This window comes from Schistocerca piceifrons, chromosome 4 (genome assembly GCF_021461385.2).
Source record: "Schistocerca piceifrons isolate TAMUIC-IGC-003096 chromosome 4, iqSchPice1.1, whole genome shotgun sequence".
In the NCBI taxonomy this organism is placed as follows: Eukaryota; Metazoa; Arthropoda; class Insecta; order Orthoptera; family Acrididae; genus Schistocerca; species Schistocerca piceifrons.
This window is the reverse complement of record NC_060141.1, coordinates 295,010,766-295,024,778: the sequence shown is the minus strand read 5'-3', so window position 1 is coordinate 295,024,778 and position 14,013 is coordinate 295,010,766. Positions and strand designations below refer to the sequence as shown.

The window sequence follows — 14,013 nt, the reverse complement described above, 5'->3', positions numbered from 1 at the left end:
CTGTGAATGCAATGGCGTACAGCATCTAACTAATGCACCGTTCCATCCACAGTCAAATGGTGAAGTGGAACATTTTGTCAGAACATTCAAGCAGCAGGTGGCCAAACTTCTCTCTGCTCACACCAGGAATCAAGCATTGCAACTGTTTCTCACCTCGTATAATTTGCACCCATGAGATGGACCACTGCCGGCAGAATTGCTTCATGGCTGCTGCCACCACACACTTCTCCACCTGCTTCACCATCCTCAGCATCCAGTGCTGCAGGCAGGCCGCAAGTATCACTTCGCTACACATGATATTGTCTTTTACAGAGCTTTTAGTGGAAACAGATGGTGGGTGCAAGGTGAGATAGCCCGTTGACTTCACGCTTGCATGTTTCTTGTTTCAGGTCCAGATGGTTTGCAGTGACACCATCAAAACCGACTTCACCTCTGTCATGTACATGATAATCTTTCAGTCCCTCTTCCCCCAGATTCATGGGTCCAGAGGACTGTGCGGCCACAGCAGCCACCAGAGGGTGTCAACACGACACTGCGGGACGACCCCATGGAGATGGAGCCTTCACCTCCTCCGCCTCCTCTCAGCCTACCAATGGAGCTGGAACCATTCACACTGCAGCAGTCACTGCCTTAATGTAGTTCATGACAGCAGGAGGTAGACGTGTACCCTTTTGGTCATTTTCTGGGGGACGTTGCCGCCAGAGAATAGACCAGATGGTGGAATATGGCTGGGAGCTGGACGTCCTCTGCAGCCACAGCTTCCAGCTCATCAGAGCATCCAAGCTCCTGCATTCCCCGCTGTGATCACACTCCAGACACAACAATGGTCCATTGCTTTGGGAGGGAGGAATGTTCTGGCGTAACCACAAGCACTGGAACAAAGACACAGTATGCAAGACCAAAGAAAGCGATGAAGAAACGTCAGCCAATGGTGTGCGGAATTGGACTGCGCCACGCCAAGTGCAACACCTGGAAGAAGGGAATATAAGCAATGCTCCTGCTAGCCTCGACTGCACAGATCAGCACCAGATTGTGGATGTTAGTTATCAGTGACATGTCAACTTGCCTGTACAGTTCACATATCAAGGACTCTAAATAATATTGCAAGTCTCCCCTCATTTTTGACTACTACTGGTAAATCTCCAAAGTTAAGTATTATCAGTAGCTTTCTAGAAATAAAACTACTAATGTTATTTGTTTGAATTGTTGTATAGCAATCCGAGAATGCTGCATCCTGTAGGTACCCTATTAGCGACAAGTGCACAAGACCCCACAGTTTCATTGGCTTTAGGGCAAATACTTCATAACAAACTGCTTTTGGTGAGTATGACATCACAACTGTTTACATCATTTGAGCAGTTGACCATGGGCTCACGCACATGCACAGTTGAGTTACATATCAGCAGTACTTTCTCCCACTTCTGGCTACTGTTAACTGTATCAGCAGTGGCAATAAATAGCCAGATCCTACCCAAAAAATTTTTTTGGCGCACCCAAGTTGTTAGATTCATGCATGCGCAGGGCAGTCTGGGTTGTAGTGCAGAGGGGTAGTCTCCATGAACCTGTGTTTACATTTAGTGAATTTTGTTGTTTCCACTTTGTTTAAATGGAAAGAAAACAGATTTCTGCAGCCGGAAGCTATCAAGTAAATTAAAATACATTCACATAGTTATGGAAAGCTAAAAATGTTATTAGTTTGTTTTCTAATTTTATTTTATTTCCATGTTTTTGGCAGTTTTGCATCAATCACCTAGCAGAAAATGAAGTTATTTTTGTATGTTTGCTGAAGAAATTTGGCTTTTATTAATCTTTTCCACAGAGGCAGTCAATTTCTTTGAAACGAAGTGTTTCATTCCACACTACTGGCTAATTTCAACTGTTCACTTAATTTCAAGTGCACTTTTTCATCTTCTGGCATGTATAAAATTATGCCATACTAAGAACATGAGATAATACAGTACTGGTACTCCAAGAAAATTTGCATCCCAAAAACCACAATGAAAAGCTTGATATCAGTTTGGGGCCTACTTCATTGTGAATCTGGACATACAAATGTGCACTTTAAGCTGAATTATGAATTTTAGTATGTTTTATGAAGTTCTGATGCTCTTGGAGTATCCTCTGATGTCCTGTTTCTTTTATGATGTAATGTAACATCTCAAAATGCCATATACATATAAACATATGGACTTCTGCATCATTGTAGCTGCACTTGGGCCATAATGCCCATTTTCTGGTGCTCTGTGGCATTGTCTGTGGTAACTACTGAAAGGAACCTATTTCTAACAGGTCATGGTAAAACTTTGCAAATGGTGGTTTGACAAACATTACTTTAAAAGTAAATTTCCTTTTATGAAAGATGAATTATGTTACGTATGTGATGAATTTCTTAAATCACAGAGCATTTGACTCTCACTTAAAACTTAACACTTAGAGGCCCGGCCACTTAGAATAATTTCAAGCCCAAAAGACTAGATATTTATTAACTTTTCTTGTAGCAATAAGACCATCTACATCTATACTCTGCAAACCATTGTGAATTGCATGGCAGAGGGTACATCCCATTGTACTAGTTATTAGGGTTTCTTCCTATTCCATTCACATACGGAGTGTGGGAAGAATGATTGTTTGAATGCCTCTGTGCATGCAGTAATTATTCTAATCTTAGCCTCAAGTTCCATATGTGAGTAATACATAGATGGTTGTAGTATATCTTTAGAATAATCATTTTAAGCCGGTTCTTGAAATTTTGTTAATAGAATTTCTTGGGATAGTTTACATCTATTTTCACGAGTCTTCCAGTTCAGTCCTTCAATATCTCTGTGACACACTCATACAGATTAAACAAACCTGTGACGATTCATGCTGCCCTTCTCTGTATACATTCAATATCTGCTGTTAATCCTATGTGATACGGCTCCCATATACTTGAGCAATATTCAAGAAGTAGTCACACAAGTGATTTCTAAGCAATCTTATTCATACTATTGTACGAAACCCAATACCAATATTATATGTGCAAGCTTGGCTTTTCTTATAGCTACATTATGTATATTAATTTAAAACATTAACTTTTCCTATTTGTGTGTCCATGCTACTGAACAGTGATGTTGCTATTGGTTGACTGCATCATGTGTCCTATGCTCAGAATATCTGCTACTGTCACTTAACATGGAAAAAGTGTATTTTTCACCTAGAAAAAGAGTATTTTGAACTGAGAAATCTCAAATTTTTTTTGCTTGTCTGTGTATATACACTGTTACATTAATATCTGTAAGTAATATGTTGCCTTAGCTGATCTATGGCTACACCATGTTTTGCATGTCAGAGCATACCATGTGCCACTACTAGCTATTCTCTTTCCTGTTCCAATTGCAAATGGGGTAAGGGAAAAATGACTGTTTATATGCCTCTATGAGCCTTAATTTCTCTTGTCTTCATGGTTCTTATGCAAAAAGTATACATTGGTGGTGGCGGAATCATTCTGCAGTCAGCCGCAAATGCCAATTCTCTAAACTTTCTCAATAATGTTTCACCTCCAGAGATTCCCATTTGAGTTCAAGGACCATTTATGCAATACCCACATGTTGATTAAATCTGCTGGTAACAAGTTTAGCAGCATTCTTTTTAATTGCTTTCATGTCTTTTCTTAATTTTGTCTGGTGGTGTTTCCAAACACTTAAATAGTCTTCAAGAATCTACTTTATAGATGAGCTGTACTTTCCAAGTATTCTCTGCATTAACTGAAGTTGTCTATTCATCTTCTATTCTACCAACCTTATAAGCTCATTCCATTTCACATCACTTTGCACCATTATGCTCAGATATTTAATGAAAGTGTCTTTGTCAAGTGGTACACTACCAATGTTTCATTTTAACATTACAAGATGTGCAATAACTTACATATTTCTACATTTAGAGCGAGCTGCCATTCATCACATCAAATATAAATTATGTATAAGGCACTCGACAATGACACTTTCCTTTACAGCACAGTGTAATCAGCAAACAGCTGCAGATTGCTGCTGACCCTATTCATCAGTCCATTTATGTATATAGAGAAGAGTAACAATCCTATTGCACACCCCTGGGGCACTCCTGATGATACACTTGTTTCTGATGAATGCTCAGTGTCTAGAATAATATACTGCATTCTACTACTTAAGAAGTCTTCAGACCAATCACATGGCTGAGAACCTTTTTCATATGCTCAGACCTACCTTAAAACAATGCAGTGGGGAACTGTCACACCTGCTTTCTGGGAATCTAGGAATGTAGAATCTGCCTGTTGCCCTTTGTCCATGGCTCACAGGATATTGTGCATGAAAAGGGCAAGCTAAGTTTTGCTTGAGTGATACGTTACAAATCCGTGTTGATTTGCAGACAGACGATTTTCTGCCTCAAGATAATTTATTATATTTGAACTTGCATTATGTACAAGTAATTTTACAGCAAACTGATGATAAGGATATTGGTCTGTAATTTTTTAAGTCAGTTCTTTTGCCCTTCTTATATTCAGGAGCCACCTGACTTTTTTCCCAGTCAACTGGGATTTTGAATTGGATGAGAGATTAGTGATAAATGCAAGCTAAGCCAGGGGCCAATGCTGGAGAGTACTCTCTGTAAAACCAAACTGGGATTCCATAAGGGCCTGGTGACTTATTTGCTGTCAGCCTTTTCAGTTGCTTCTTAATGCCAGGGATTCTTATTTATATGTCCTCCTTATAGGTTTCTGTGCAGGTGGTCGAATGATAATACAGGTATATCTCTATGACAGTCCTATGTAAATGATTTTTTGAACTGAAATTTAAAACTTCAGCTTTCTTTTTGCTGTCTTTTAATGCCACAATAAACAGGGTTATGAGTGACTAAATAAAAATTTTTGACCCACTTAGTAGCAAATTTATATAGGATCTGAATTTTCTTGGGTTCTTGACAAGATCTTTTGTTAATGTATGATGATGGAGGTTGTTGCATGCTTCATGCAGCAATCTTTTTGTAGATGCATGAATTCTTACTACCTTTTGCCTGTCAGTGTTCCTGCATTCTTTTTTGAACTGAGTGTGCAGTAATATCTGTTTCCTCAGCATTTTCAGAATTTTGTTAGTAAAACACATTGGTATTTTTTCATATTTAATACTTATTTGGCACATACTTGGAACATACTTAATAATTTACAATCAGTTTAAAATTTGCCCATAGTTCCTTTATGTTCATCATATTGGAACTAAATGTATCCTTTCAATGTCCAAACAAAACGTGGTGGTGCAATGTTTAGCACAATGGACTTGCATTTGGGAGGATGGCAGTTCGAATCTGCATTTGGCCATCCAGACTTAGGTTTTCCATGACTTCCCTCAATCCTTGCAGACAAATGCTGGAATGGTTCATTCAAAATTGTGCAGCTGATTTCCTTCCCCATCCTTAACAGAAACAATCCGAACTTGTGCTCCATCACTAATGGCCTCATTGTCAAACCCTCATCTTCCTTCCCTCCTTTCTTGCTTATCTGTTCTTTCCAGCATAAAAACTCTCCTAGCCTCCTTGATGGGTTATTTATTAACAGTAGTAAACATTGCTGCTACGATGATGTCATGATCAATAATCCCCCGTCTCTATACTGACATTGTCAATAAGGTCAGGTCTGTTTGTAGCTAGAAGGTCTAAGTTATTTTCAGTGGGTTTGTGTTGTTGAAGTAGCTGCTAAAGACTATTTTGTACACAATCTGATTTCACTCTCTGCATGTTGACTGGTGAGCATTCATCGGAGCACCTTAAATTATGACACAGTCTAAAAAAAATCAGATGCTTCCCACAATCACTGTGCTTTCCATGTAGCTGGCCCAGAAATTTGCAGCCAAGACTGTCAGAGAATTGATGGAGCCCCCGGTTGAGATCCTCCACTTGGCTTTAAACCAAGTGACCCCAATCAATAATGGGTACGACACTGCAAATTCTAAGCACTGGTTGCATCCCTCAAGGCCACCATTCTTAATCATTTCTGCCAGCCACTCACATGGACTGATGATGGTCTCAAAACCCAAGTGACAGGAATCATTAGTGCCAACATGAGCTACAATTTGAAGATGATGCCATGCTGCTCTCTATAACTGTTGGTAAGACCTTCTCCTCATCTCACTTACCTGGTGCACATTGATCATCTTTCTAGTCCTAAATGCTATTTCCCTAAGGGCCTCCATCATAATGTGCTCAACATTGGAGCTCCCACAAGCAAACCAAGACCCTCTCCCCTCCCCTCCCTCCCCTCATACCTCCCACTATGTGCTCGATTGGACCCTGCTGAAGGAGTAGCTTCTGTGTAAAGTTATTTTTTGTCATTACTGGCAAGTTCTCATCATTAACAAAGTGTTGTTATTCTACAGTTTTTATTTTAAATCTTGCTAAATGAATTTTGTTTTCTAAAATGGTTGTAATGCCATAGTTCCATCACGCTTAAAAGTTATTTGACTTTGTTAGTGTTACTTGTTTGATATGTTTATATACTGAATCCCCAATCTGGAGAAAATAGGGCTGGGAGGCATAATTGTAATATCTCCATTGCACAGAATTACTGTAAAATATATCTCATGCATTCAACCCAGTGTTAGTTTTGGTAGAACACCCTTTACAGTTTCCATTGTTTATTCTTAAATATATTACAGTATCTGTTTGCCTTCTTACATACAAGAAATGAGTTAAACTATGATGTGAATTAACATTTGATAGTTGCAAATCTCAATGAGTCTAATAGAAAAGGTAATTTATGAGGCTTTCTGACATGTCATATAACTGATTCATTGTCAGGTGGCCAGCAAAGCAAAATGGTGAAACTCACATTATATTGTGGCATCAACTCATTCTTCCATCATCAGGAGAGCTGATGTACTGGGAGGCACCACAATTCTGAGGATGCTTTATAGTTTTTCCACATCTGTGCTGCTCCATCCAATACATCAGATCACCTAATGATGGCAGCACCATAGATCGCCAAAATATTATCTGAGTTCTACAATTTGAGCTTGCTTGACATCAAGGAGCCATTTACTTCTGTAACATAATAATTCTTGAACAGTTAAACTACTTTAAATTACCAACAGCAAATGAAAAAGAACTTTTTGCACCTTTGCAACCTCAATGAACTTCACCATGACTTCAGCTCTTTGTAGAGGTGTTGTTCTGCTGAGGACCATGCACTGTATCCATTGAGTAAGTCCATTAAACAAAGCTACAGAGCGTTCCAGTTTTGGGGTCTCCCGAAGAGATCCAGTTTCAGCATATTTTTTGAAATCCATGAACTGGAATAAAAAATAGGTTTGAGATTATTCATCAAAACTAGTACATAAGGATTTTTTAAAGGAGATACTACAGACGCACAAGTTATGGATATGGCACTGATATATACTGCATGATTTTTTTTTCTTTTTTTCTCCTTTACAGCAGAATAAAGACAAATGTTCACTATCACATGGCAGGCATTATCTTCCAAGTATTTCAAGTTAGTACTCATACTTAATATTATCATGATATATGTTTTTTAAGTAAGTACCATTTTGAAATATAAATAAAACAAGTAGGCTTTTCTCAGCAGTGTTATCTTTACATGAAAGCCTGTACTTTAATCTACTTTTCTACATAATTCCCACCAGTATTAAGGGACTCATCATACTGTACAACCAGCTTTTGAATACCACCTCGTAGAAGTCTGTCACTTGATTAGACAAACATTGCAAAATGGTCATTTTGACATTTTCATTATTGTCATGGCTCTGTGCACCCAAATGCTTGTTCAAGTGTGGGGACACATGGAAGCCACTGGGTACTACTTTGGGGCTGTATGGAGGGTGATCAAGTTGTTACCAGCCAAATGATAAGTAATAACTGAAAGTCACCCACTTTGTTCCTCATCACACACATTTGTACGTACATCTTTAAAAGCTCTCCCTCACTTCTGTACCATCCCATCACTCACACTGTTTTCTCCATATAATTAATTAACCTGATGATGAATTTTGGCTGCTTTCATACCTTTAGCACTAATAAAATAAATTGCAGTGTGTGTTTCACAGTCGGCAGGATTTTCAATTGGAGAAGGCATTTAAAATACTCACAAATAAATGTAAATACATCAGATCAGTCTGTAATGGCATCTGTGACTTGTCAACAGAGTGTGGTACACAGTGTGCATGTGCCAAATGCTGACTGCGGCACTGCAGCAGCAGAATTTAAAAATGATACGTACTTTAAAAACACACCTCATATTTGATTATTATTGTCAGTGTGATTGCTATTACTATAATTTCATTAAGAGTAAAGAGTTGAAACTAGCTGTCAGTATTTGTTTAAGTACAAGCAGAAGATCAAATGTTGGCCGTAATTAGTTTTCAACTCAGGTTTTCAGCTTCACAAAGGAGAACTACTAGAACTATAATTTTTTAATATCAGTGTGATATATGTTAATGTATTATAATGACTTCTCAGTTTGCATGCAGCTGCAGGTTAGTCAGTTTGGATTAGTGTGGAGGGTCTGAGTGGGACAGCAGAAGCCTGCAATCTAAAATGACTAAAATTTCTATTTTTATTGCTGCAGCATGCGCATAATAAATTCCTCAATCAGTCAGGTTGTTTGAAATGGGTTAAATAAAGTGCAGTGTATCATAGAAAAGTATTACAGTAGGACATAAAATGGATGTTAATGTATTGTATCTGTCAGACTGACATGTAAACATAGAAATACAGAAATTGAATAGTGGGGACAAAATTAGCAGTTTATTTCTATAGGAGACATACAGAGAAAGGAGAAGTTTGGCATACATGTTTAAAAAACCACAAATTCAAATCTATAAAATAATATATTTCATTATTATAATAAATTTTCTGAACTATCAGTCACAAAGAAGGAAAGATAAATGTATGCAGATTTTTAATATTAATTCACTGTTAACACCAGAGTTGTGAAGAACCATGGCATAATTATTTATTTATGCATATATTTCACTAACCAGGCACACTGAGTAAGTTAACTTCATAAAATGAGTAACAAATGAACAGGGCATAATAATAATAATAATTATTATTATTATTATTATTATTATTATAGTTATAATAATAAAGCTAATAAAATACAGCAGTGACCATACAATATTTCAGTAATGCCAGTCTAATTAATATACTGTTAACTAATATCCACATTACATCTATCTATTGAAAATGAACAATGATGTCTAACAGAAATATATGTCAAAAAACAAAGGAGATGTGACTTACCAAACGAAAGTGGTGGCAGGTTGATAGAAACACAAACATACACACAAAATTCTAGCTTTCGCAACCAATGACTGCTTCATCAGGAAAGAGGGAAGGAGAGGAAAAGATGAAAGGATGTGGGTTTTAAGCGAGAGGGTAAGGAGTCATTCCTATCCCAAGAGCAGAAAGACTTACCTTAGGGGGAAAAAAAGGACAGGTATACACTCGCATACACACACATATCCATCTGCACATACACAGACACAAGCAGACATTTGTCATTGTCAACAATACAGAAGGATTCAAATCTAGAAAAGAAGTTGATAGGTCTGGAGGAGAGTGAGAAATTATTGAGTAAGGTAGTAGGTGATGTGTGCAAATGAAACCAGAAATAAATAGGCATGAGTTAAGCATGACAGTGTTGTCATTGTGATAGAGATACTGGTTCTCTGTTGGACAACAGGCAGACAAGTGGGCTGCATAGAGAGACTACAATAATGCTAACAGGTAAAGCTTTAATATCTTATATAGTCAGTGCTTTTGGGTGAGACAGCTTACTGGTTAGTTTTTTCAAGAGCTGTATGGCTTAAATGTAGAAAGAATTAGTGTTATGCACAAGTACAACCAAGATATTGGATGTACAAGATACTGGATTGTAGTTATGGAGTCATGGCAGGTATTTGACATGCAAGAAGATGTATGAGGGGCACTAGTGCCTAAGAAGCCAATGATGAAAGCAAGCTATCCAGCTGTAGCCATCCCAGCTGACCACAGGAATATCTGGCATGAACAAACAACCAAATGTACACACCAATCTTATGCAAACATTCGTGGGTAGCTTGACTCATCAGAAGTTTTCACTATTTGTTTTGTTTTGAACTACATCATAGTAGTACAGATTTGACACAACTAAAGACTGAACTAAGTTTTGTTTGTTTTTGAGTGAAAATATTATTCTAAATTTTGGCAAGAGAGAGAGTCCCTGCATGCTGTAACAGTCTGTACTTCTCTGTTTAAGTGCTCATTTAACACTGATATCTTTTACTGCTTTATGACAGGATTACTGGGTAGCATAAGGAGTGTAGGACAAAAATGTCACTGCCTAGCTTTTGGTGTGATGTGAGGATCTCAGTTTAGAGTTTGGTTTAAGACACAAGTTTTTGCCCTTCATGATACTGAATGATACATATCATACCTGATATGGCAGCACTGATGTTCATAGGACTCACAGTTGAATACAGCTGGATGCCATCAGCACATAGCTGTGGCAGTTACAAGAATTTAGTACGGATGAAAGATCATTGATATACAGCCAGAAAAGCAATGGACCAAGGACTGACCTCATTTTTCTTTGATGACTTCTCCAACCAATAAACAACTTGAAGGCACCATCTACAAACAAGTCCATGGTATGGCAATGGGCACCAGCAGGGCACCATCCAATACCAATAGGACCACTGAGAAACCCTACCTAACCGGAATCCCAAACCTCTCACCTGGTTCAAATTCATTGATGTTTACATAAAGACACTATCCACATTCCTCCAGAACCTCAACATCTTCTCTCTGATTCACTTCATCTGGTTCTCCTCAGTCCAACAAGCCACCTTTCTTTATGTTGACCTCCACCTCAAAGATGGCTACATCAATACCTCCATCCATGTCAAACATACCAGCCACCAGCAATACCTCCACTCTGACAGCTGCTACCCATTCCATACCAAGAAGTCCCTTCCATACAATGTAGCCACTCATGGCCATTACATCTGTAGTGACAAGTAGTCCCTTTCCAAATATACCAAGGGTCTCACTGAGGCCTTCACAGACTAAAAGTGCCCTCTCAGTGTTGTACAGAAACAGATCTCCTGTGCCTTATCTCTCCAGTCACCCAGCAACTCCCAGAATCCCACCATCTGGCCACAAAGGAGCATTTCTCTCATGACTCAGTACCACCAAGGACTGGAGCAACTGAAGTAATTCTCTGCCGGGGTTTGGACACCTTCTTGTTGTACCCTGAAATGAGAAATGTCCTACCTGCTATCCTTCCCATCCCTCCCACAGTGGTGTTCCACTGCCCACTGAACCTATACAATATCCTCATCTATCCATACTCTACACCCACTCGAAACCCCTTGCCTCATGTCTCATATCCCTGTAATAGACCCCGATGCAAGATCTGTCCCCTACATCTTCCCACTACTACCTACTTCACTCCAGTCACAAGCATTGTCTATCCCATCAAGGGCAGGTCTACTTGTAAAGTAGTCATGTGATCTATCAGCTAAGAACAGACACTATATAACAAGTTCACCTATATAACTAACGAGCTATCTGTCTGTATGAATGGCCACTGACAAACTTTGCCAAGAGACAGCTGGACCACCAAGTTGCTGAGCATACTGCCTGCACCATCTGGATCGTTCCTACCAGCCTTTCTGAGTTGCGCAGGTCAGAACTCTACCTGTAATATAGTGGCCGTTGCCGTAAGCTCCATAGCCTCAACCTCCATTAGTCTCTGTCCTTCACCCACTTATCCCCTTCCCTGCTCCCACTCCAACACTACACAGCCAATACACCAATACACCCAGTCCCCTTACTTCTCTCCTTTTCCACTCTCTTCCCCTCCTCCCCCCCTCCCCCCCCCCCTCTAAACTCCTGACACATCTACCTGCCCTTCTCTGTCTCCACCATGTCCCTGTATGCTCTTGCAAGCAGCAGTTTACCGACCCCCACCCCTAAACTGCTATCCCTCCCCCACCCTGCCCCAGCCTCCTCTTTGCCCCCACCACCCAACCACCACCCAAACTTCTTCTCCCATCATGCACAATTGCTTGCAAAGACAATGGTTATGAGTGTGTGAGCTGTACTTGCATGGATGTGTGTGTGTGTTGCCAGTTTTATAAGAAGGCCTTTTGGCCAAAAGCTCACTTGATTAGCAGTCTTTTTGTTGTCTCTGTCTGTGATTCAGTATCTCCACTACATGGTGAGTAGCTGTCTGTCCTTTTCATAATAATATCAGTAAGTTTTTAAGGCAGGTATTGAACCACCACTATATGACAAATTCTGGTGTTTCACTTCTGTAATACATCAAAATAAACAACAGTCTTAAAATATTCAGTTCTCAACTGCCCCAAGCATATATGACTAATGCACTTTCTGTGCTGTGGTGTTTCTAGTTGCCTGAATGACATTTATCACAGATGTTTTATGTTTTAAGGCAGTTCATCAGTAGTTCATTAACCGTCTATTCCAAGGGATTAGATATTGGCAGAAATATGTCAATCATCCTGTAACTGTCTTTTGATTTTAGTTACATTCTTAGGTACTGGCTGAATTAAGCTTTATTTCCAATATGTTGTAGATGTACTACTAAGAACAGAGAGATTAAAGTTGGTTGTAAGTATTAGAGTAATAATATCATCAACATTTTCATCACATTTATGCTCACTCTATCAGTACCTGCTATTCCAAAAGAAATTCTCGTGTTTCTGCATGTAGAAATATATTTTAAGAAAAACACCTCTGTCACAAAGGTTCTATCTATTGGCTTATAATTTATTGTTAACAAACTGAGATCTGATTCTTCAGTTTCTTCAGGTGTATTGTGTCCAACAGGCACAATATTTTGGTGATCAACCATGTGACCATAATCAGGTGTGCTGATGAACTGAGTTCCTGTGGACCCACAGTAGACTTATACCCCCTTTGTGAAAGCCATTCTGTATGCGGTCCACACCCAAGGTCATGCATTGGCAGACAAGGATGCAGTTGCATCAGCATCTGTGGCCGGCAATGCACAGCAGGGATCCTGGCTTCAGTAACATGGATGTAGTTACTCTGGTCACCATAGCTGCCAGAATGTTTTTGCAGAGAGGTTTTTGTCTCTGGTGCTCAACGGCCTCTCTAATGACTGTGCCCAGCATTTTGAAGTTCATACTAAAATTCTGGTACATTCATATTCTATTGCATGAGTCTTGGTCAAACAATTCCCTGTGACTGCTGACTTACTGGGATACATTAGTTGAGTGTGCCACTGGTGCTCTTGGTGTTAATCTACAGTGGTGCTCAGTATTTGTCCAATATACGTTTTGCACCTTTGGCACAGAATCTGATGAGCCTCAGAATTGCATCAATTGAGGTCATCTTTTACACTTCCAGGAACTATTTAAACTACATTTACAGCTGGTCAATAAATTTAATTTTTGTGGTTGCCAGTAAACACTATCTGTCTATACCCATTCATCCTAGTTGTTAACAGTGTGGTGTGTGAAATGTCAGACCGAATGGACCTTGGATCCTAAGACTGCGGAGTTGAAGTGGGCATGACAGTCATACCACCAAAACACTGCTGTAAATGGTGCAGATCTGGGCAACAGTGATGACAGTGGCAGTGGCGCAGCTGTATAAGTATGGCAGCAGCATTCACACAACAGTCAACTGCATGGCAATGGCAGAGGAGATTCTGTCAAAAGCTCATGAGCAGTAAACCACTTGACATGGCTTGAAACCTGAGAATATCTTGTTAAGAATGGACCTCAGTTCAGGACGTGATTTTAGGACACCATTAATACATTCAAGACCAGGATAGTACTGAGTGACAAGAGCTGTACTCCTAAGTTATTTTTTGGAGGGACTGGCATCACTAGAATTTGATGTGATGGCCCAAGAAATCTGCTTTTGAACTAGACTGATATGATAATTACATACAGTGCAGGCTGAGGTGAGTGTTTTGCAGTAAAAGAGTCTGCATCTGATCAAATACATTTGCCT

General features: G+C 39.3%; 1 protein-coding gene across 2 annotated transcripts in view; it reads right to left on the bottom strand.

Annotated features, from left to right (window-relative positions):
• LOC124796303 (ras guanyl-releasing protein 3-like) overlaps positions 1-14,013 on the bottom strand; it is a 305,024-nt gene that overhangs the window by 68,808 nt on the left and 222,203 nt on the right. For both annotated transcript variants that reach the window (XM_047260429.1, XM_047260430.1), the window contains exon 6: positions 7,122-7,295. In XM_047260429.1, coding sequence (XP_047116385.1) covers positions 7,122-7,295 — 174 coding nt within the window. The remainder of the gene's footprint in view (positions 1-7,121; positions 7,296-14,013) is intronic.